We start from the raw sequence: 23,816 nt of genomic DNA on the forward strand, positions 1-23,816 counted from the left end.
AACGAATGGACGTGTGAAAAAAAAGTAAGTGAGCTCGAAAATGGTCGTAGCGCTGAGCCCGACGAACAAACTTAATAGACCTCCAAAAGATGCTGAAAAAAAAAAATACATGTCATTAAAAAATGCAGCAAGTATTAAATGTTTGTTGTGCTGTACCAATTATATTGTTCCAGGTAAAATTTACGTCACGACGATATCTCGTAGTAACCAAATCCTCATAAAATACATTGATGATACTGAAATTCCCAAAGTTACCGGCGTCTCTGAAATAATGACCACTTGCAATCACATAATTTTCCAAGTTAAAGCAAAAAAAAGTTCTATTTTCTTAATCTTATTTACTAACTCCGATAATCTGGAAGAAGTGTAGGCTTTTTGCAAGTGAGCTTGAGTACTGTACAGTGGGTATGAATAAATCGTACAATCTGGCAAGCAGCCACAAGGTCTGGTTGTTATATCGATATCTGCCTCTAACAAATCATCACTATACATGTCCAAAGTTGGCCAAGACATGTCGTAAAGGCCTAAAAAAAAACGCCATCCTTTATTTTCGGTTCAAGTAATAACGACACGATTTTCAACGTACGTTGAATTTTCTTCATGCATATCAAATCTCGCAGGTTGCACACTCTGGTATCTAAAACAATAGTTTGCACGTGCCTATATAAAAATGTAAAAAACCATATCCTGTAAGCTATAAGTATTAAACTCGTACGATTTTGTGGTACATAAAAAGGCGCACAACCACATTCGTTAACAACAACCGACGTCCTACAATTGGTCAAACAGTTAATGTAAGTGTACTTTAGCATGGTGTAATTTCTCATTAGGAGTTGTAGTGGTTCGGGCACTTGGTCGTTCTCGGATAAGCATTGTCGGCTTCGTAGAGGGAGGCTTTTCGTACTTTGAGTCGAATAAAATTCTTGAGGCTTGACGTTCATGAAATTTTGGACTCCGAGGCTAATTAATTTATACTGGCAGTTGCGGTATGGGTGATCGTAGGGATAGTGTATCAGTGTCTGTAATTAATGGTGCTATGGGTAAAGATTTTTCACTAAAATTACAAGAGCATTCCAGACAGGTTTGAATTAATGTTTTCATCATTTGAGTTGCAAATGCTTGATGGCAATGTTTATAAGCCAACTGTCTATGCATATGGAATTATTTACCGAACTTGGTAATTGTTTATATTTTTACGTAAAAAAACATGCTAAAGTTTACGAATACCTACCAATAATTTTTTGATACCATAACAACTTTATAAATACTTAGAAATACAACTTTTTTTTTTAAGAATCTGTTTTTTATTACTATCTTTTTGTCGTATAGCTACTCACTTAACAAACAATTTCATGAAAGTATTTTAATACTTTATCCAAAAATAAAGACGTAGATTTTTCTAGTTTATTAAAAAAAAGCAGAGAACGGTGGCACCAGTAATCGATCTGAGTTCCAAATCACCTCTTAGCGAGCTAATATTTATATTGTGACAGGGATATAATACAATTGCTAAGTAAAACAATGGTTTCATAACCAACGCGTTAACTTGATTGCTTCAGAACTAAATTCGGTTAATGGTATTATTGCCACATTTTTTCAACCAAGTTGAACTTTAGAATTAACTGCAAGTTTTCGTTACTAAGATGTTGTGTATTTTAAGAAATACGTATACACGTAAGGTGAATGTCTCAATTGTCGATCATTTTTCTTTATATCTTAATTTAATTTTTTCAAACATTAATCAACTGACATTCGAGCCCCAAAAAATAATTTTTTCGATACAAATCCACCTTGTTATTCGTTGAAAATATATCCGAGTCCTGTAAAAAGAAAAATAAAATGACCGATAATTGGGACATTTCGTCTATTTGAGAGAGCGATAACTGGGACATTCACCTTATAATTATGAGGTAGTGGTAAAAAAGCCATGAGTGTGACAATGTAAAAACGTCATTCAATTGGCTAACACTATAAAAATTTTGTTGGTAGATTTTTCGTAAACAATTTTTCATTTAATTTCAAAAATGCTTTACTGTCATCCCAATATTGTAGAAAAATCTGAAATGCTCTTGTGGCGAGTATATTAACAAAGTTCAAACAAAATTAATATTAAAAAAAAAAAAAAATTACTTTCACTCCGTACGAAGGGTACAATGCTGCATGATAATCTTCAGGTTCTGGATGTACTTCAAAACTCAATGCTGTTTGGTAACCACAAGCGCTAACTTGTTGGGGTATCCTTGAATTTTTTTAAAGTTTAACAATGCAAAAAAATTGAATGTAGAAGAACAACTAATTGAAAAAAAAAAAAAAAAAAAAAAAAAAAAAACTACTTTACTCACCTTCCATTATTTATTTTAGTATTATTATGAAAGAAATTAAAACTGCAACAAATACCATCACGTACGTATACTTCTTCAAATATATCTTCACATGATTCGGTTTCCCCCCTCCATTTGCAGTTTCTCAATAGAACCGAGCAATCTTGTTTCACCTTGAAAGTAAACGCCTATTAAAATCTACCGAGTATAAGAATAATTGTTAAACTAATATGGTTTTAGTAAAGAAACAATAAACTTCTACGGATGATAAAATAGGTCGTCGACGCCACCACCGCTATCGAGTCAGTATCCCCCCCTTCCACACAGCCCCCACACACCAGTGTTCTTCCACCAAGTTTACCATTTAACTCTCATTTACACTAGCAACACCACCTTTATAACAATAAGAATAAACAATTACTTTCATAAACGCTATTATTCGTATAGCTATTCAAGGTGAAGAAACCCTGACGCAATTCACATTAAAAAACAAGTTATCCAATGAAAATGAGAACATAGTATGCATCAAATTTTATTTTGATATCAATTTTTTCTTTGGGTTTATGTTACATATACGGTGTTGTTGGAAACTCAAAAATAATTATTGATGCGTTCAATTGTGCTTGTGCTTGCACCATGTGCGAACCATATTTTTTCTACCGAGGGAACACCCGACCCTCAAAAACGTCTGAGGTAGGAAATAGTAGTTTTCGTATCATGACCACAAAGTAAACAATTCTCCCATAAAAGCATAGGTTTTTGTATGTTTGTGCCCAAGGTACGAATGTTACTTTTCTTTCTGAGAGAAGAAAGTCGTACTTTGTGCCCATTGGCTTACATTGCGCCCTTGAAAAAAAAAAACGTCATTCACAACTTGGACTCAAACATACAAGAACCCCATCCTTTATAGTATTATCGAATTAGTTTTTTGACCCCAAAAATTCTGAATAGCTCGAAAAAAATGAGTTAGTAGTTTCAATGCATGGTAAAAAAATTAACACAGAATTTAACAAGTAGAAATATCTGAAAAAGCCATAAGAAAAGTGAAAAAATGGCCAAAATAAATTTTTCGGGTCTAGAAGAAAACCGAAATGTCGCTCATAAAAAGTGATAGATCTTTTCTATAGGTTTTTACTGCGGTTCGCGAAAAATTTTAAACCGATCTAGCTGAAATTTGGTGTGTATATATTAAGGACTGAAATATCTACTTTAGGTATAAATTTCAGATCTCAATATTGTATAGAACACGAGTTGTTGAGTTTCGAAAAAATGGCTCAAAATGGCAGTTTTTTGTGATTTGTTTTAAAAACTTAAAAAACAGTTAGCGAAAATCTGTCGTTTATCTTAAACGCTTCAAATATTGTATCATTAATTATTAACAAATAAAAGTATATATATATATATATAACTCGTGACAAACATATAAGTATTTCGTCCCCAATTACTTACCAATTTCATGATTTGAGCGGCCGTGTAATTATTGGCATGAAAAACGTTTTGAAGAGCAGTAAGATTGAAGTAAACATCGTAGCCAAAGATACCAGGGTCCACCATCTCTGCCAACAACTGCATTTCTTTGAGCACGTAGTCTCGTGAAAATCCTTGCAAGTACTTTCTAAAATTAAATTCTCGGTACGTTATTTTTTGCATCATTTCAAAAGTGCAGCCGTTTAAAAAAAGTCAAGTTGTGATAATTTTATGGTCATTCGAGTGAAAAACGTTTACAATTCGTTGACGAATTTGCGAGCCTTTTTCAGGGAAACTAGGTTGTGGTTGCAAACGGTGACTGCGGGAAAGAGATAATTCCAAACTCCGTGGTGCGTGGTTTGGATGACCGCCAAAGTCGAATGAATCGAATTGTAGGTCCAAGCTTTGGTCATAGCTATTAGCGAGCAGCAAAGAAGAGATACCACTATTGTTCCCCATATGTACCTTTTAAAAAATAAAACAAGTGTCGTGCAACATGGGTGAGTTTCTTTTTTTAAGCTTTGATTCTAACGACAGCGAAGGTATACAATAAACGAATGAGTCTTATGGCATACTGTCGAAAAGTTTATTCGTGATTCCGAAAAAATGTGTACAACGTTTCGGTTGTGTATGGACATCCCTTTTCGAGTAAAAAATAAGCAACGTCCAATATTCACTCAAAATAAATATAAGAGTAGTTATATTTTGTCAACTTAACAATAACAAACTAGTTCTGCTTACTATACAACGTGTGGCTCTCTTATTTGTGTCAGATCGATTGCTCGAAATCCTTGTTGCCAAAATATAACTTTTCTTACATTTATTTTGAGTGAATATTGGACGTTGCTTATTTTTTACTCGAAAAGGGTTGTCAGTATACAACCGAAACGTTGTACACATTTTTTCGGAATCAAGAATAAACCGACAGTATACCATAAAATTCATTTGCTTATTATGGGTGAGTATCATTGTAAGAGGATTTTTTTTTTAATAAAAATAAAACTATGCAAAAAGCATGCGATTAAAAAAAATAACTGTACCTTTCAAATTTAGGTAGCTTGGATTTCATGACATATTTGTAGCCGTGTAAGCTTGTCATTAAGAAAAATTCCCTGATGTGGGTTTTAAATACATCCGATAATTTGGGCTTCTTTTTCCTCTTCATCACTTTTGGCTTCAATTTTAAAACGTTGCACATATTTTTTGCGGAGCAACGTATTAAAATTCCGGAGAAACGACAGACGCAAGATTAACGTCACTATAATATATGTGTACTGTTTCTTACTAATTCAACTGACGAACGGAGCAACATCGCACTCGACAAATCCACGCTTTCATGACAAACACTTTGTTCTTGCGTGTCTCACTCCCCTCCAGCTATGTAGTTTTACTAGCCAATACTGCTGTTTCACTCATATTTGTGCACGTCTTATCTCAAACCAAACTGCTTACATTCAATTATGGAGCCAAAAAACAAAAGTTATGCGATCGCTCATCCTATATGTGCTTTTAGGATATTGTGAATATTGAACAAATTGATTGTGATTGATGGCGTCGATCGTGAAGAAAAAAATATGCGGCGTAATACTGGCATCGACTACGCATCAATTATGTAAATTCAACAGTCATCCAGAAAACTCATTTTCGGGAGAGAAAAAAGAAAGTAGCCCTTTTTCTTGCGTGTACATGAAAGAACAATGAAATGTTATTTTGATCGAGGTGGTAATAAAGTAAGTATCTGAAAATTATATGATTATCTTGAAGATATACAGTTCTGAGATAAGAATAGCACGATGAAAGCAGCTAACTGCCCAACAAAAAACTTTACAATGAACGCCTGCAAATTGAAACGTGATTTGATTCGAGGATATGTTTTGAAATCTTGATGCAAAAATATTAAAAGGTCACGATCTTTTTTTTGGAACTTACGTCCAAACGACCGTATCAGAATAGTTGAACTTATTGGTATGGAGAATCCTAGTAAAAAATTTTTTTTTTTTAATGACTATATGATACACATACATACTAATGCACTTATAATGTTTTATTGGTGCATAATAAAAGGAAAAAATAATAATAAATAATTTTTTAATAGTAAAACACAAAAAATCAAGCAATAATAAGAATTCACTTGTTTAAAGTCTGACTTATAATAAACCTACCTACAACCTAAAAGTTAAAAAAAAAAATGGCTATTAGCGTTTTTGCAATAAATATGGGTTCTTTTGTAGATGTCAAAATTCATCAAGATCCAATGTTGCATAATTTGTGAGACAAAAAATGGATAAATTTACACAAGGAAAAAACAGTGCTTTTAAAAATAAGACTAATGCATTAGTTGTTAGTTCAAAAATGTAAAACACGTTATAATGTTATGTATGCGAGTAATATTTTCTTGTTTTAAGTCTCAAAAATTTTACAACAGCAGGGCAGACGTGGTCCAATCTTAACCCATCGATTATTGCGTAAACTTACCTTTTCTTGACTTGGACATTTCCTGAAACTCGGCATTTTGCCGGATTTTTCACGTTAAGGTAAATGGACAATTCCATAAGACTACATAATATGTACCTAAAAGTAACAAGTGGGACTAGCCCTCCCCTCCACCCATTTGCACACAGCGACTAGGAAAAATATTGTAGAACTAAGCTACAATAATGGTCCCTCGTGACGCAAAATAGCATTGGTGGCGATGTGGCGCTTCTGGGACGAAAACCACCATAATATGAAAAAAGTATTATATTTTTGTTATTTTATGATCATTAGTATCCAACATTAGTACATTATTTGAAAGAACAAACTATTTTAATTGTTAATTATAATGGAGTTACCATAGTAAATACAATTCCAGTTTATTTGGAGATCATCCCTTCGTGCTATCGATTCTTGGATCGAAGCAACAAATTCGAAAATTTAATGGTTTCTTATTGCTTAAAATTTATCCCTGCCATGGCTGGACCCAATGGTTGGGGAATAAAAATTTTCCGTAGGGACGTGACATTGGCGGCAAAATTGGGAATTTTCTACTACCCGAAAATCGACTTCAATGTGAACATATACGCTATATATGTATAGGTTTACTCTCATTCTCATAATGCGGGCGAAGTTGGCCCAAAGTCCCCCTCTTGCTGAAATCCCAAGAGCAGAAAGTGTAAGTACCTTTAGAACTTATCGTTTTTGTGTAAAAAAAGTTTTGGTAAAAAAAAAATTGTCATCGCAGACCTCAGCGTCAGGGGTGTATGTATGTATGTGTGGGCGTAATCAAGTTTTTTGATTAACTTATGCAGTTTTTATTGGATTGGGCTGAAATTTGACAGAGGACTTCGTCTTTTATGACTTACGTGATAGTTCAAAATCTGTAAGGTTTCCTCTTTTAGAAAAAAATGGCAGTTGTTTTAAGATGGCACTTTCAATGAAAAAAAAATAGTTTTTTGGCTATGACTTTATAACGTGATATTTTTTAGGTTTGCTGTGAAAGACAATATTCTAGATATAATTGAAATACATCTTTCTCGTATTCAACATTTTCGTCCAGGATGTAACACAATTAAACGTTCTATGAGCCGAAAAATGCTTAAAAATGGCAAAAATGTAGTTTCCTCCTAAATAACTTATTTATTTTGTATTTTGGATTATGTAATTTACAGTAAAAGTTGTAGATCTTATTGAAATACAACTTTTTTGTTTCAAACATTTTCAGATAATAAACTAAACGTGTTAGTTGTGGATCTCGTCGAAATGCAACTTTTTTTTACAACTAAAATTTATGTCTGTAAGCTAAAATTAACGCCATAAATTGCAAAAAATGATAAAAAATGATATAAATTTTTTACCAACCCTGCACCGAACAGTACCGACTTTCCACAGAGTTTGGTAATAACAGTTTTATACTCCCTCGTATCAGTCGTGCCTTAAATACAAAAACGCAGCTTCTTCAAGAATTTAACTGCTTGTTTCATGCATAAAAATTATTTTTAAAAAACGTTTGTCAAAATGGTGGCAAGTATTTTCACTTATGAGAGGTCCACTCACTTTAAAGTCGATTTTTGGGTAGTAGATAAGTTCCAATTCTGCCGTCAATGCCACATTTGTGCAACAACCAACAACTATGTATTTTCTATCCATTAGGCCTAGTTGCGGCAAGTATAAATTTTGTGCGTTTGGCAATTTTTATATACCGATGTAACTCGTCATAGCAAAACTACATCACAAAAATACTTTGGATCTAAATAAATTACAAAGTTCCTCAGCTATTACAAGAATGGGCGGCAGGTATTTATTTTTTTCTTCATCTGTACTTTTGCCATTTTCAGGACTAACCATATAGAGATACTATAGAATATTTCTAATATCTCTATGGGACTAACTAAAAAAATTTTCGTCTGCTACACAACATATACGAGCGTCGAGCCATAATTAAGCGGTGTATGAATACATACATAAACCGAAACGTAAATAAACAGTTTTTCAGTGGAGTACTTAATAATTATTATAAGATGCCGAAGTGCTCAGCCAGAGGATGCAGAAATTCATCAATGCACGGGGTAAAAATGAATAAATTTCCAAAAAAAGAAGATAGCAGGGAACTGTGGCGAATAAATTGTGAAACTCTATGTGGAATGACTGATTGGCATCCTCCAGAAACGTCTGCTTTGTGCGAAGTAAACACAAATTAAGAAATTTTTTAACTATATATTTTCAAACTTTACAGAAAATTTGGATGTAGAAAATGAGTCAATTTGATTTTTTTAGTATCACTTTACACCAGAAATGTGGGAAAAACCAAGAGTAGATGGAACCAAAAAGTTAAGGATCAATGCAATACCAACTGTATTTGGAGATGGTGTTCATCAAGTGAAAGCCAGGGTTCCTAAGAGTTAGTGATAAAGAAACAATGAAAAATGTAGTAGTTGCAATGTAGTATGTATCCCATGATCTAATTATGATTCCTATTTTTTAGAATCGCAATTCCAACCAAAAATCCAGGAGTTGATAGAGCATAGTTATGGTCGTTTCAACCATTGTGATCTGAATGAAAATAATACTGATGTTTCCCCCTTGAAAGTCAATTTGCAAAGAACTAATTGTTACGTGCCAGTACAATCGTCCAAGAACAAGTCTGCTGATCCTGGTTGTGCACATCCCAAAGGTGAATGAGGTCCTGGTTTTTCCAAACCAATTACTCAAGTCTTCAAAAAGAATGTCAAACTTGAAAAAAACTTTAAATGTTGATATTTCATGTATCTTTTTGAAAACAACTCCAAACCAAACTTCATTCTATGAGTGAAAATAAAGTACAAAATGATTTGATTACAGATGAACCCATGCATAAAGATAATGTACAACAGTCTTCTACGAAACACTCCAAAAACAGTAATACCTCTAGTCCTAATAATAAGAATATTAAAGAAGAAGAAAATGAGGAAACAAACTGTGAAAACTTAAATAAAAAAGTTGACTTTGAAAAAATGTACCATCAACTGCTTAAAAAGTTCAACAAGAGAGAGAAATTGACTGTTATAATGAAAGAGAGGCACAAAAGGCTTAATGATCAATTACGTTACAAAATAAAAAAACTGGAAGACAAAATTAAGGCCATGGAATGTGAAGGTAATGAACCAGCAGTATAAAGTGGGAAGTATAAGAAAATCTAAAAGCGTGGGTGTAACGATACCTCAGAGTTAAGGCCGTCCAGTTGAAATTGGCCTGTAGTATTTCATGGTATAAGGAATTGACAAGGAATAACCATCATGTTCCATGCCCAAGAGTTTTAAGACTTAAACTTGAAAATCGGAAATTTTTTAATTGTTCAGATTAAAAGTTTTACATTTTTCAAAAAGAATATATCAAAGACTGTTTGCTAATTGTAGATAAAATTTCTATTACGCTTAAATTGTGTTTTGTTAATTCAACCGCCTCCTTAATCAGTAATGTCACATTACCTGCCCATGACAATAAAAAATTGGCTACACTCGTGCATTGGTATTCATAAATGCTAGCAGGTATTTCATCACATGTAGATGGAAGCCAACTGTTAATTATGTTTACACTAGTATTGAGACTAATAACGAGATTAAACAAGCCAATTATTTAAATTATATTAAAAAAGCTCTTGATGTAGGTCTGTACATGCATGGGGTTGTTTCAGACATGGGTTCCACGTGAATGACGTTTTTAACGTTTCTGCACACACTCTCGATTCCTTGCAATCAAATTCAACATCCAACTGACAGCAATAAGTATTTAGTTGTTTATATTTCTTTATTTAATGATGCTTGCCATGTTAAAAAATTGAAGGAAAACATACTAAATGATATAGATATAACTATTCCTGATGAATGTGTAAAAATATATAACTTACCTACAAGTAAGCTAAGGCTCGCTCCGTATATATATATTAATGATTTATTTGAAATTCAAAAGAATTTAACTTCCAAAAAATGAGAGTTGAAAGTGCATTGCATGGTTTGAGTCATAAAGTTAGTATTTTGCAAATTCTGGGAGAATAGAAAACAAACCCAAGCATTTGGCTGGTGCATGTTTGGAAGAACTCTTTTCCAAATGGTTTAAAATTATGAGTGAAAGAAATTTTTTTTTTTTTTTTAATTTATTAAGCCGTTAAGACCGAAGTCCAATAGGCCAAAAGATACAAGATTTATACAATATATTTTATTTTGCCTTGAGTAAATGTAATGAACAAAAATTTACAAAGACAATTATGTTTTTAGAAGAGATTATCGATTTGATAACTCATTTGATTTTCGGTAAAAAAGATAATTAGGGACCATTTTAGAAAAAAAAGGAATCGTTATGAGGCTCTTTTACGGAAATGCCGACTTTCTTTATGAATAACATAAATTATCATTTTATTTTTGGGGGTCGGTTTACGCACGACTGCTTAAAAAATACATTTTCTGTACTGCTCTATAATGATTAATTGTGTTTCAACTGCACTCCAATTAAAAAACAATTTGAAATTAACAATAGTTTCGCAATCCATGCGACAAATTTGTCATTCCAGTCATGACGAAGATAATCGCGGATTCCTTCCAGATTTTCTGAAAATGGTAAAAAAAATTTTAAAACTTACACCGATGCACAAAGTGACAGTCATAAAAGCCTTTGATCTGATCGTTCAATAGATTCACTTACCTTTGTCGTTAAAAAATTTACATACTTTTTTCTTCCATCAAAGAATGTTTGCTTTTTTTTCATAATTTTTTATATTTTTTTATGCAGTAAATTTTCAAATTTTATATTTCACAACTATAAGAAATCCTTAACGAAAGTAAATATTCGACATTTTCTTGAAGAAAAATTCCGAGCGGTCCCATTTTACTTATGGAAATTCCAGAATTGTAAAGAAAAAATTATTCGCTGATTTTTTTTTTTTAAATAAAAAATACACGCTGAAAAATGTATCAATAACAAATTCAAACAACTTTCGATTTTCGAATTTAGATGATCAGTTGTAAAGATTCCATAGTTTTTTTTTTTTTTTTAATTGACGATAGGTTCTTTTCCATAATAATACGTAATATATAAAAATATTGTAGAACATATCAACTGAATACTTAATGTGATACACTAGCTGTAATAACTGGCGAAAAATATTGTTTTTCAGTGGTAAGCGATTATTATTACATTACTATTTACTATGAAATGAGATATAGCGCGTAATTTCTTACAAAGATTTATAGGAATATTGTAAAAATTTATGGATAAGAATTTTTATGATTATCAAACAGCCGTCAATAGTGATTTTCTGTTACGATTTATTGACTTTTGTTGCATATCCAAAGGTAATCTATAAGTGATGGATCGACATTATAGAGTGATGCGTTCGTCGAGGTAACAGTTACATTATTATTATCTACAACAGACTTTTCCTACACATTTTAACAATTTACTTATTCACTGGTTCTAACAATTATCTACGATTTTTTAACAATGTACACAATGCATTTTGATTCATAATTTATATCTTATTCTCTTATTTTATATTATATGGGTCATTTCACAATAAACTGCGATATTTTTACGCCCTGATTGAGATTTTTTTAAATTAAATGTTTAGAATTTTTCAACTATTTTTTCCAAGTTATATAAGGTCCAAACTAGTTGGAAACTTTTTGACGACTCTACGATCATTGATTAAAAACCTTTGTTAATTTGAATGCATTTTTAAAAAAATTAAAAAATGTAGCGTTACGGTGACTTGTTATTACCGTACGGTACTTTTTTTGTGATTGTGAAGCCCCAAGATGGAATTTTTCAACGAAATCTCGTTTGTCACATCTGCATCCCAATATCCCTTCGCACGCTATATATATAGTCATATAATCGATGATTTCAAATTTCAAATACCCCCGAGATTAGGGGCGTTACGGTAATGCATGACCACTTATTTTCCGGAAAAAACGCTATGACTGTGTTCTCTACGATACTACAAATTTCCCCGTTCAGATTTAAGGCTGCAAAAAAATTGACAGTATTATTCTGTACACATCAGAATACAAAACGATTAGTTCCAAGGGTCTGAAAATTAATCACTTGGCCAAATTATTTAAAAGTAGGCTTCACAAATAAAACGTCCCGTACATGAAAATACAATTTTTGTTTCGGTTATAAACTCAGATGAGGTGCTCAACGTCTCAAACTTTTAGATAATACATGTTTAAAAAATAAAAAAAATTTAATATCTAGGCGCCATAAGCCGCAAAAAATTAAATTTTTAGATCGCGTTACGGTAATGACTTTTTGACCTATTTTTTCAACCTTACGGCCATGCAAAAAAATTTTTTGACTCGATCTTAAAAATGCATTTAGGAAAAACTGGTTTACACCGTTTAAAAAAAGTTTTGATTCGAAATAATTCAAACCGTCGTTTTTAAACATATAGGCATCATGGAATATCGCATTTTTTGTGAAATGACTCATATATATTATGGACCCCTGATTTCCGCTGGATATTCGGGGGAGAGTCCTGAAGGTTTGTAGATTGTGTTTGTGAGAATATAAGTATAGGCCCAGGTCCTGCGTCCCAGTTGGATTTTTTGGTGTAAGACTCTACGACACGTTCGTGTGTCTCATTGGTTTTGATCTTGAAAGCAAATATGCATGTTTACGTCGGTATCTTGATTCATGGGGGTTGGACAACTATTTGGACTGTCTTGTTTCCCTGCAATTAAGTTGTCTTCCTCGGGGATGATGTCGTCTAGAGGTTAGCCCCAAAGGTGATGGTTATATGTCTTAGAAAAAAGAAATTCAATTTCACGGTACATACTTACTACCGCATTTGTTCTAAAATACAATAACACGGGGCTTTAAAATATGAAAAAATACAGAAAATCTTAGAACCATTTTGTAAATTTGTATATAAGCCGAAAACGTTTTTTGGAGCAGGACTAGCATCAGGAGAGCAAGCAGAAGACAAGCAGAGAAGACTGCATATATGTCATGTTAAGTATATATATATATATATATATATATATATATATATATATATATATATGTGCAACATGCGCACAAAAAAAGAGCCGCCGCGCCTCATCGCCGCGATTTGCAATTCGTAAACCATCAGTTTGAATTGTAAATATACTTAAAAGACAGCAGAGCATCGGTTCACCACACACAATATACACTTTTTACCTTTTACCCAGTGGGAGAGGAAACATTCGCGGAAATCGGAATAAGTACTTATAAGCATACTTATAAAAAATTCAAAATTCAAAGTGCTCCGTTATCGGTGTGTGGCAGGCAGGCAGGCGCGCGAGAGAGTTGCATGTTGCACAGTTGCAGTGTGCGAATATACCTATACTTATATCAGTTACTTATCAGTAGTGCACTGCTAGTGCAGAGAACAAAACAGTATTAAGTAACGATACCGGGAACAGTCCCGAGAAAGAGACGACCGTGCAGGACCTACTGTTGCAACGGCAGGAGAGCATCAGCTGGTCCAGGGGCCGCCGGCGGATCTTCGACCCTCGACTCCTGTTTTTGTCTCCTCCCCCCTCGAAGCTACGGAGCTCAACTTGTACAGCTTACGGGTATAACCTCGCCCGCGAGGTCAGAGATCCTCAAGGAGCGTACAGTGTATATGTCTCAATAGGTAGCTTATAGGTACACCGAGTTGATGCTGCAGCTTACATCACACCAGTGCATATAATACGTAGATACGATACCTAGAGCGTGATACTTGGGTAACACGCGCCAAGAGGAGGAGGAGAAGGAACACGGCACCACGTATAGTACTTGTACCTAAGAAAAAGAAGGAGAATAATACCATCATCTCCACGACGAGGAGCCGGAATCAATCGTCGCTCCCGCTCGTGCGCACACACAGAGCAGCCAGGAGAGGAGGTGGTGGGTGGTGGTGGTGGAGGAGGGACCCTCGTCGGTAGTAGTGAGAGAAGGTGTATTATGGCCGTACCGATAAACAACAGCCCCACGATCAACAATGTGGACACCCAGTACTTCTACGAGGATGTCGTCTACAGGGTGGACAAGCGCGGCAATGTCGAGTTCGGCATCGTCATGGAGAACGACGACCAGGAGCTGTCGGACGAGAGCAGCGACAACGAGGACAGTCCTAAGCGCAAGAAGGGCGAGATCAGGGTCGTCTGGCATCCGTCCGGCGTTGAGGAACTCGTCAACTCGAAAAAGGCAATACTTACTTATCACCTTGAATGATCCTTGTGTCTCGTGCACGCTTTAGCAGATTACACGGGTTTTGGGTGTACAAATAGTTTTTTTTCTATTTCCATAAGGACGAATAATTTATATTTATTGATCGATCGTATTTTGATAAGAATTATGTCTAAGGTAGCTTTATAGATACCCCAATCGTCAAAGTGCGTAAGGTTTGATGACCTTTTGCTTCTGTGCTTTACTGTTTTTTTTTTTTTTTTTTTTAACAAAATTAAATCACACCAGAACGGAAGAAGTCTGTTTTGAACTGTGTATAGCATTCAAGTTTGTTTTTTTCATTTTAACTCGTTCCTACTCTTGTGTTTGGCTCAGTATCAACAAACATAAAAACTTTATGAATAATTTTCATTTTATTGTTAGTTTTTGCAAAGATGTTCTTATTTATTGGTCGCCTTATTGTTCTCTAGTTGATAATAGTGACGTAAATTTTGGCAGGTTCATTTGGCAGACAGAACTTTGATGCCTGGAGATGTTGTCAGACGTATGATTAAAGGAAAAGATACACAGCGAGGGTACTGCAGAGATATTGAGCTGACTGCTTGTGTACAAGTTATTGGTACCAAACAAATACTTACCAACATCAGAAGCGAGGATTTGGTGCCACTTGAGGTAATTTATTATACAACAGTGGTTGTGTGTTAGAGTGACTTATTTGGAAAAAATAATTTTTGTACAGGAGTTTGCTGCAGATATCGCAGTGTGCATGGATTCTTGGGTGGGTGGAATCAGAATGGTACATTTCAAGTTATGGTTAGTCACTCCTGACGGCTCAAGATGTGTTATTAACGAGATAGACGCCAGAGGATTGGAACATTTTGAGGAAAAGCGAGAAACGGTATAAGCACTTTTTTTGATTTGCCATCCAAGTAAACGATTCTTGTTACGCCTGTGCATTATTAAACGAATGATATTGCTCTTTCAGGATAACGATTTTCCTCACACATCGGAGTTTTATCCCGGCCAAAGCCTGTGGGGCCCCATACATTGTCTGGAAGAGGCTCAGTGGATCCAGTGTACAAAAGAAATGAAGGCCAAACGAAAGTCAAAGCCGCAGCGTATCACAAAGGTCGTCGTGGAGAAGGTGGAGACCGATTGGGTCGGTGTGCACTGGCAGTGCCGTGCTTACTCGAAAGACGGCGTCTGGTCAAATCAGGCGCACCCGAAATTCGTTGTCGAGGGCGAGGACCTCCCAAAACTCAAGCTGCTCAACGTGTTTGAGCCTTCAACGCTGCAGGTTGGCGATCGCAACTTTTACGTGATCAAAGGCAACGAAACGGTGATAACGCGGGAGCAGTGGCGCAAGCAACAGCGTGAGATCTTTCAAGTTCCTAAGAGTCCCCGCAAGACGCGCAACATGTCCAAGGCGGCCGTCGAAGAGAAAATAAAGCGCGAGAGGAGAGACATGTCACAGGATAAGGAGAAGGACGTCAACGACGTGAACGTTGAGAACAAAGTGAACAGTGAGAAAGACGTGATGAGCAATAATCTGCTGGCACCTCCGCCGGTTAATGTTAATGCGGAGAGCTCGGATGATTGGGACACCGAGGATACTGGCTCGCAAAGTGATTCAGCTTCGGTAATTTTAATGTCCATCTTTGAAAGTTTACCTAATACCATTTAAAGTACGTGTTGAGCAAACTTTTTTTTTCACTCTGTGTACAGATTTCCAGTGGCTGTTCAAGCATGTCATCAATGGGAAAAAAGAAAAAAGGTCCTGCACTGATGACCAAGTTCCTTAAAAAACGCAAACTGTGCAAGGCTAGGAAAAAAGTTCCACCGCCTCCACTAGAACCTGGAACGAAAATTGTCGTGGAAACTGTTTCTACCAACACAAAGGCAAATGTAGTCTGGCAGGATGGTTCTGTAGAGTTTGGTACGATGATGATTCTGAAAAATAAAGAAAAAAAAATCGTTTCTTAATATCGATAGTACATGTAAAACTCAAATTATTCTTTAAGGTATTCCTTCGACTCAACTATACCCGATTCACCATCTGGATGATAAGGAATTCTTCCCTGGCGATTTCGTTGTTGATCAGAAAGAAGAATCGAGAATGTACGGAGTGGTGCAGAGTGTAGATCACCAAGGAAGGACCGCTAAAATAAAGTGGTTCAAAACATACACATCTAGTCAAAGTCCTCAGTAAGTTATTTCACAAAAAGAAAACAGTTCTAAACAAATTTTTTTGTTTGATTTAAAATCAACTCCCTGACGTATGACAAATTTTGTTTAGACCAACATTTTTGGAAGAACGTGAAGTAAGTGTGTATGATCTCAAGGACCATCCAGACTTTCAGTACCGGCCGGGCACTCTAGTCATACGCATAGCAAATTTCGAGGGTGAAGACGCAGGATGTACAGCAGGTCAAGTCCTCGACAATTATCCGGAAGGTCGAGTAAAGGTCTGGTGGGTGGACGGCCACGTGAGCATGTGCTGGCCCCAGGATCTTTACAAAGTGGGCGAGTACGATAGCGACGATGGCGAGTTGTGGGACGACGTATCTTCGGATGCCTCGTGGGAAACTGAATTGGAAGACTTTACGGCGGACAACGATACACCTAGTGCCGAGCAAGCCGAAAATATCAAGCCAAAACTCGCGGCGCACATCGAGAAGGCCCGCATAGCTATGTCACGGCTCGAGGAGATTTTCACGCAAAATCCGTCCTTGCAAACGACTGAAGTCATGAGGAGACTACTAGAAGTTTACAAAGATTGTAGGTACATGGACAGGCTGATGGGTACGTCGTTCTTCCACGAAAGCCACTTCCAAGGTTTGTTGGAGAGAGTCAGAGAAAGAGGGAGAGCGAATGTTGCTCAACGAATGGCTGATCAGGTGTGCTAAAATTTGGAATCGGTCTTTTATTAGTCGCGTTACTTTTTCTACCACTGTTTGTTTATTACAGGTCAATAGATTGTTCAGCCAGACTGAGAGCAACTCGGAAGGTAGCTCAGAGCTCGTCGAGTCCAAGAGTCAAGATGCCCAGAAAAACACGAGTGTCAATAACTCGCTCGAAAAATCTGCCTCTGAGGAAATCAGCGTTGTGTTCACGGAAGAAGATTCTGTACTGAACGACGATGAGAACAAGAACGAGAGTGCCAAGAACGTCGAGCCGAACACAAATCAGTTGTTCATCAACATCAATCGTAACCCCGAGGACTCGGGTCTGTTTTCGGCCGAGCACTCGAAAAAGGAGTCTGGCTCCAGCGACTCTAGTGGTGAGTTTCTGTTGAGCGAAGACGTCAACAACATCGACAAATCACCCGCAGCCGAGCCCCCAAAGTCCCTGCCTTTACCAGACAACATTGGAATTGTCAGTGTAGGCTCCTCGCAAGTATGCGTCAAACTTTGTAACCTCATCAAAGCTCAATTGGGTAAGTAAAACTTCTCGCACTCGCGTATCTTCTGAGAATGTCACTCTATTCATTAATGGTCTTGAAAACAGTTTTAGCGCACGCCGAAGTTTCAAAGAGATTCGGATTATCGAAAATGTCGCTTTCGGACGCGGCGAAAACTACAGCTTCGCCGGTGAAAAAGCTTAAGAAAGAAGACGACAAGATAATCGAGAACATCTTGTCGGAGCCGTCCGACTCGTCCATCGAGATCCCTCCACTAGTGTACTTGGAAGGCGAGGGCTTCTCGATAGAGGAACAGGCACCCGACAGCCACAAATTCAAGCTAACGATGTTCCAGCCGACGGATCGTCCAAACTTCTTTCGCACCGTGTCTAAAGAACTGAAGCTCTTGAAAAGCTCATTGCCTCCGGGTATTTGGGTTAAAGGTTTCGAGGACAGGATGGACCTTTACTCCGTCATGATGCGTGGTCCGGAAAAGACACCTTACGAAGACGGTCTCTTCCTGTTTGACTTCCAGTTGTCGGCCGACTATCCAACGGCACCTCCGTTGTGCCATTATATATCATACTGTAGCGACAGGCTAAATCCGAATCTTTACGAGGATGGTAAGGTCTGCGTAAGTTTGCTGGGTACGTGGGCTGGTCGCGGCACGGAAGTCTGGACGAGCGCGTCCACGTTGCTCCAAGTCATCGTTTCCATTCAGGTACGTTTTTCCCTATCCTGATTTTTAATTTGAAAAAAAAAAAAAAACGTAGATTAACCGAATCGACTGTCGCGCAGGGTTTGATCCTCGTGGCGGAGCCGTACTTCAACGAGGCTGGCTTCGAAAAGCAAAAGGGCTCGCAACAGGGCCGCGAGAACTCGCGCATGTACAACGAGATGGTCACGCTGAAGCTCGTGCAGTCGCAGAACAAGCTGCTGCAGTACCCACCGCCCGTGTTCAGGGACACTATAATCCAGCACTTTAAGCGCCACTCGGAGAAACTGCTGCATCGGCTCGAGCTCTGGATGGAGATATCCGAGCAGCACAACAACCAGCATCCGCTCTCCCCCGTCACACCAACTACGTTCAAACAGATTGCTCCCGTTGGTGAGTTAATGAAACTCGGCTAGGCAAGTGCATCACCTTCATGTAACCTTTCTTTCCTTGTTTTGCAGACAATCGAATTCTACCAGAGTTCCCGCTAATACCAGCTTCCAAGGGCTTTTGCATAACGCTGAAAAACACCTTGGCAAACTTTAAGCGCACTCTTATCAAAGAAGGCATAATTCAGCTGAGTCTTGAGTCTCTGTTGCTCAACGACTGCTCGCGCGATTCTCTGAACCGATCGAGTACTCGGGACTCGATGGAGGAGGATGACAGTGGCACCTCCGCTTTACCACGCACACCGTCAGCACAGCAAAGCGCCGAGGAAACAACCACCCAAGACTCATCTGCCACGAAGCCCGGCGTTGTACAGCAAAACGAGACGAAGAGAGACAGCCTGGAGCGCCAGATCAGCTAGCCACAAGGTAAAGCCAAAGCACGCTTAGCTTGCAAAAATAATCTCACGGCCATTCGGTAATACACGGCGATTGCCGATGTACCGTACAGTCCTACCGGAAATTGTTCGAGAGCAAGCCATCGCACTGATCGATCGATTGATTGATTGGTTGATTACAAATAAGAGACGAGCGCTAACCGAGCGGACAAGGCCGTCCCTAGTACCTATACAATATATTTATAGAATACCAAATAAAACAATGCTAATGTCGCGCCGCTACATACAGTTGTACTCTGCTGCGCGGGGGGAAGTGATGATAGCCGTAGAGCTGTAATTTTTCTCTGTTGTCCTGTCGAAGCGTCGCGTCGTGGTCCTCGAGCGAGTAGGCACGCCACTTGACATTCATGACACAATAATCATAGCGAATACACGCGTACGTACATTGTGTACACTTGTCACTATAGAATTATATACATAAATATATATATATACATTAAATTATACGTTTATTGAAACGGTTCATAAGAAATGAGAGGTCTTTTTTTCGTCGTTGTACGTAATTATTCGATTGTCTACAAGCGCAATATGAATTTCTGCCTCAAAGTTATTTCGTGTCTGAAAAATTCCAAACTTATGTATAATGTTGTTTTCAACAATCAAATACTTATTTGAAAGGTTTACCATCTTCTTTGTAAACGTTTTGTGGACGAGTCACTGAAAAAAAAAAAAATAATAATAAAATAATTTAATCGTAGGTCTGTCTTTGGATGTAATTTGATAAAAAAACTGTTTGTCTATTTCAAGTTTAACGAGTAAATTTTGTAGACTAGGAATTTCCTGAAAGGAGCTTTTCCATTCAGAAATTTGTGTTAACATTTCTTTCTTGAATATTCGTCGTCCCTACCGTAGCATCAAAAGTCAAGTAAATACAATTTTGAGGCAGATTTTTAAGGGAATCTCAAGCGAACGTTTGTAATTAGATATTTAAAACGAGCGCACGTAAACGATAAAAGGCAGGAAATAAAATGAAAAATAACGGAAAAAAGGTAGCGGAACAATCTGACTATAGTACAGTTTTCTGCTGTGCCATTAAATTGAGCAAAAGTTGTTTAAACGATTAAATTGCATTAGAGCAAGAGTCATTGAGTTGAAAAATTAAAACCTTGTTATTACAAAGTCTCGCGAGGTATTGTGCGAGCTATAAATAATTATAAGGTACACAAAAGCAATTTAATAAAGTAAGACCGTGCATTTGTCTCGAGCTCAATGTGAGCGTTTTTTTTCTTAGAGCAGCGTCGTGAAGCATTTCGCGAGCTCTCAGCTCTAGTCACAAATTTTAGAAAATTATGTTTGGTATTTATCGGGTTTTTTTTTTGTTTTTTATACTAGGAATTGGATTGATTTGTTTTTTCATGTTTTGAAAAAAAAAAAAAAATTACGATACAATCACTTTAGTGAGCGTCGGGCGTACAACTGGATGAAAAATAGATGAACGAATCGCGTTGTGGCACATTTCTTAATTAACAAAATTTTAAAAAGTACTTAGAGCCGCTGCATTTAACCGGCGTGAGTTAAAAAAAAATTACTAGGGAAAAATAAAAATCACATGTATACTCTGTTCACAACTCGTTAATGTCATCCATTTGAGACGAACGCTATCGTGGGTTCGGGAAAAAAAGGGGTAATAAAACAAGGTTACGAATAATTAGAGGAAAACTAATTTATAAAAATGACTTTAGTGAAAATAGGTCGTATAGAATTTAGATGAGAAAAATTCGATTCGTAGATCAGTCTATCGACGAGAATTCAATGTTATCGATTATTCTGTAGGTTTAGAGATCTGAAAAATGTATCAAAACATTTGAGAACAAAGTAAGGACTTTCTCATGCTCCGCTCTTCATATGACAGTTTTCCGTACCAAGTAACGGCATACGTGTCTTCTAACGTATACTGCGATCTCATTTTGATTCTTTGTAGTGCCATAATTCTTGCTTCAATGCTCTGAACTTGATTTGATAGACACGTAAGAGATGCAATATTTGCCGCACCCAAAAATAAATAAATAACACATCAAAGGAAAAAAGAAAGAGAGAGAAAACAAATATAACGCTAGACCGATATTTTTAAAAGGCTGAAGACAACAATGTACAACAAGCGTGTCGTATTCACTACCCATTTGTTTCCAACTGTCTTATTCGCTATAAATTGCTTGTTAAGTATTGTACAAATAAACACACACATACTTCCTTTCCAATGAGAAATCGGAATGTCAAAATAATCTGTTGAATCGATCGCGAACAAGTGGGAGGTATGCTTATTATGTTGTATCTATATTTATTGTTGTCTGCCCTCGTGAGCTTATACTTAAAGATTTTTTTGCATAAATCTGCCTATCACTGTGAAATACTTTTTTTTGATCACGTGTGCATGTTTTTCCTCAAACCAATTGGTTTGCTCTCAATACTAGTGGTTCTCAATAATTTCTCGTTTATGAATTTCGGTGTATATTTGTTTCTTTTGTACAAATTATTTGGTAATCATTTACTCTATGGTGTGTTACTATTGTCGAATCTTTTGTCTAAAATACACATTTATCTATGATTAAGAAAAAAAATTTTTTTAAATCATTATTTAGGATTATTTATTTCCGTATGAATAAAATTTGATATTTTGTTTCGTACTTGTACTGAATCATAATGGAGATCTGATAGGATGAAAAATGAATTTATTACCGAGTAATAAAATTATTTCAATCACATATTTAGATAAATTAACTTACTTGTGACTTACTATTTATTCGATTGTGCGAAATATATATTTAGATGTACGATATATTGTGATTATTTTATTGGAAATTTACACGAAAGTATTTGAAAATTTACGCTTCGATTAAAATTACTCTTACTCTAGATGTGCATCGATAAAAAAAATGCAAATCGATGCAGCTAAATATTGTAACAGAAATCGAGAGTTTCGTTCTCTATATATTTTTATTGAGCATTAATTTTCTCACGCAAAAACCAAAAATCAGAACAAATTGCAAAATGGAGTTTTTCTGTGTTTGTCTGTTCCTATTTACTTAAGTTACTAAAAAATACGCGAAACGTAAGAGACACCATTGAAAAAATTACAATTATTATTCGTGCAAAACAAAACAAAAAAGGCTTGTTTGAAAAGAAAAAGAAAAATATCGTCTTAAAACCAAACAAAAACAAAAACTAGGTAATAATACAACAAAAAAAATTAAGCAAACGTGTGTGTAAATTGTTTTTTTACGGTTCTGCCGTTCGCGCGTCAAAATGGTGCTGTATAATAAATAATATTTATAAAAAAAGTAATAATGCAAAACAAGCGTGGGCTGATGTCTGTAGTCTGGCAACTCTGAGTATGACAGAAAAAGGGCAAGCGCAATTAGTTGCATTATTACGTTGCCGAGTTGCGTTGGTGGGATTGCTATAGTAAAATGTGTACAGTAAATAAAGAAAAAAAAAAAAAAAAAAAAACAAAAAACATAAGTAAAATAATCGCGAGAGTGTAAGGGAAAGAAAGTAAAAGAGAACCGAAAGCGTCAAGGTCGAACCGACAAATTGAGAAATAATATGTATGAATAAACAAACAAAGCGTATTTAAAAAGAAAAAATGAAAAAAAAGAAAAAAAATACGTGATGGAAGAGGAGAATTTTTCTCGTTTCACGAGCCAAAAAGCGATGATACGGCGGAAACGTGATGTTTGAAATGCCTTGTATATGTGCCAGCTATTTACATTTGTATCATTATTACACTGTAATTCGTAAAAGTTGTCTTGTGAAGTTTATTTTCGCTGTGAGGTTTTCGGTGGTACGAGCGATTCCGAGACAAAAAAAAAATGGAAACGAAAAAAATTTTACTCATCACGAATAGTAATAAAAAAAAAATAATAATAATAATAACAATAATAAACAAATTAAAGGTGTTGAGCGAAGAGCATGGTGGTATCGGGTGCTTTAGTTAAATTAAAAGATAACAACAGCAACAACGCTTATTACGAAAACAAGTGGATCTACTATGTATACCTACACGTCAAGTGATGCTGACTGACGATAATCACGTTATTGCATACACTATTATAAGTATATATGATGATAAACGACTGTAAATTATTGTTTGTTAGCATAATTTTTTTCGTTTCTCTCATCCTTTCGTCTGATTTCTTTTTACTATTATTTTTACGATCAATAAAAATTTCAATCGATCAAAAACCACATGTTTGTAATTTTTTATTCCTCTACGTCCATCATCAGGTTTCCCATACTCGTCCCGCACTCTGCCTGTCCACTGTCGTCGATGGAAATTCCAGTTTGTCCTCTTGTGTGTGCATCGCATGGGCTGATTATATGGTTTTGTCCTGTCAAATTTAGCAGTTTGCATAGCCTTGTTAATTTGTCCACTGTCGTCGTCTCGAAAATGTAAAGTTTTGTTCCTGTAATGTTTTTTTTTAT

General features: G+C 36.1%; 3 protein-coding genes across 3 annotated transcripts; 2 read left to right on the top strand and 1 right to left on the bottom strand.

Annotated features, from left to right (window-relative positions):
* Positions 1 to 71: 71 nt before the first annotated feature.
* Positions 72 to 4,201, bottom strand: LOC106643873 (uncharacterized). Its single transcript, XM_089589988.1, has 6 exons — positions 4,047 to 4,201; positions 3,771 to 3,936; positions 716 to 1,019; positions 587 to 637; positions 343 to 524; positions 72 to 92 (listed from the first exon to the last, which is right to left on the bottom strand). Exons 1-6 carry the CDS (start codon positions 4,199 to 4,201, stop codon positions 72 to 74), a joined length of 879 nt encoding a protein of 292 aa, XP_089446114.1.
* Positions 4,202 to 8,193: 3,992 nt separating this feature from the next.
* On the top strand, positions 8,194 to 9,625 carry LOC106643875 (uncharacterized). Its single transcript, XM_014359161.2, has 4 exons — positions 8,194 to 8,449; positions 8,541 to 8,664; positions 8,749 to 8,937; positions 9,105 to 9,625. The coding sequence occupies exons 1-4, from the start codon at positions 8,216 to 8,218 to the stop codon at positions 9,416 to 9,418; spliced, it is 861 nt and encodes a 286-aa protein (XP_014214647.2). The 5' UTR covers positions 8,194 to 8,215; the 3' UTR covers positions 9,419 to 9,625.
* A 3,755-nt stretch (positions 9,626 to 13,380) lies between these two features.
* On the top strand, positions 13,381 to 23,576 carry LOC106643888 ((E3-independent) E2 ubiquitin-conjugating enzyme UBE2O). Its single transcript, XM_014359198.2, has 11 exons — positions 13,381 to 14,453; positions 14,934 to 15,107; positions 15,175 to 15,333; positions 15,421 to 16,074; positions 16,161 to 16,371; positions 16,457 to 16,640; positions 16,732 to 17,332; positions 17,403 to 17,871; positions 17,943 to 18,556; positions 18,634 to 18,943; positions 19,012 to 23,576. Exons 1-11 carry the CDS (start codon positions 14,211 to 14,213, stop codon positions 19,356 to 19,358), a joined length of 3,966 nt encoding a protein of 1,321 aa, XP_014214684.2. The 5' UTR covers positions 13,381 to 14,210; the 3' UTR covers positions 19,359 to 23,576.
* The last annotated feature ends 240 nt before the right edge of the window (positions 23,577 to 23,816 follow it).

Source organism: Copidosoma floridanum, unplaced genomic scaffold (assembly GCF_036245765.1).
Source record: "Copidosoma floridanum isolate Cflo_tuat_1 unplaced genomic scaffold, Cflo_Japanese_pri ptg000011l, whole genome shotgun sequence".
NCBI lineage: Eukaryota > Metazoa > Arthropoda > Insecta > Hymenoptera > Encyrtidae > Copidosoma > Copidosoma floridanum.

Coding starts and splice junctions, on each gene's coding strand:
- LOC106643873 (XM_089589988.1), bottom strand. CDS start 4,201: ATGACCAAAGCTTGGACCTACAATTCGATTCATTCGACTTTGGCGGTC. Junction 638..715: donor TTTTTATGTACCACAAAATC/GTACGAGTTTAA, acceptor CTATTGTTTTAG/ATACCAGAGTGTGCAACCTG. Junction 525..586: donor ATGCATGAAGAAAATTCAAC/GTACGTTGAAAA, acceptor GTTTTTTTTTAG/GCCTTTACGACATGTCTTGG.
- LOC106643875 (XM_014359161.2), top strand. CDS start 8,216: ATGAATACATACATAAACCGAAACGTAAATAAACAGTTTTTCAGTGGA. Junction 8,450..8,540: donor AAACGTCTGCTTTGTGCGAA/GTAAACACAAAT, acceptor TGATTTTTTTAG/TATCACTTTACACCAGAAAT. Junction 8,938..9,104: donor TGGTTGTGCACATCCCAAAG/GTGAATGAGGTC, acceptor ATTTGATTACAG/ATGAACCCATGCATAAAGAT.
- LOC106643888 (XM_014359198.2), top strand. CDS start 14,211: ATGGCCGTACCGATAAACAACAGCCCCACGATCAACAATGTGGACACC. Junction 15,108..15,174: donor AGGATTTGGTGCCACTTGAG/GTAATTTATTAT, acceptor ATTTTTGTACAG/GAGTTTGCTGCAGATATCGC. Junction 17,872..17,942: donor CCTCATCAAAGCTCAATTGG/GTAAGTAAAACT, acceptor TCTTGAAAACAG/TTTTAGCGCACGCCGAAGTT.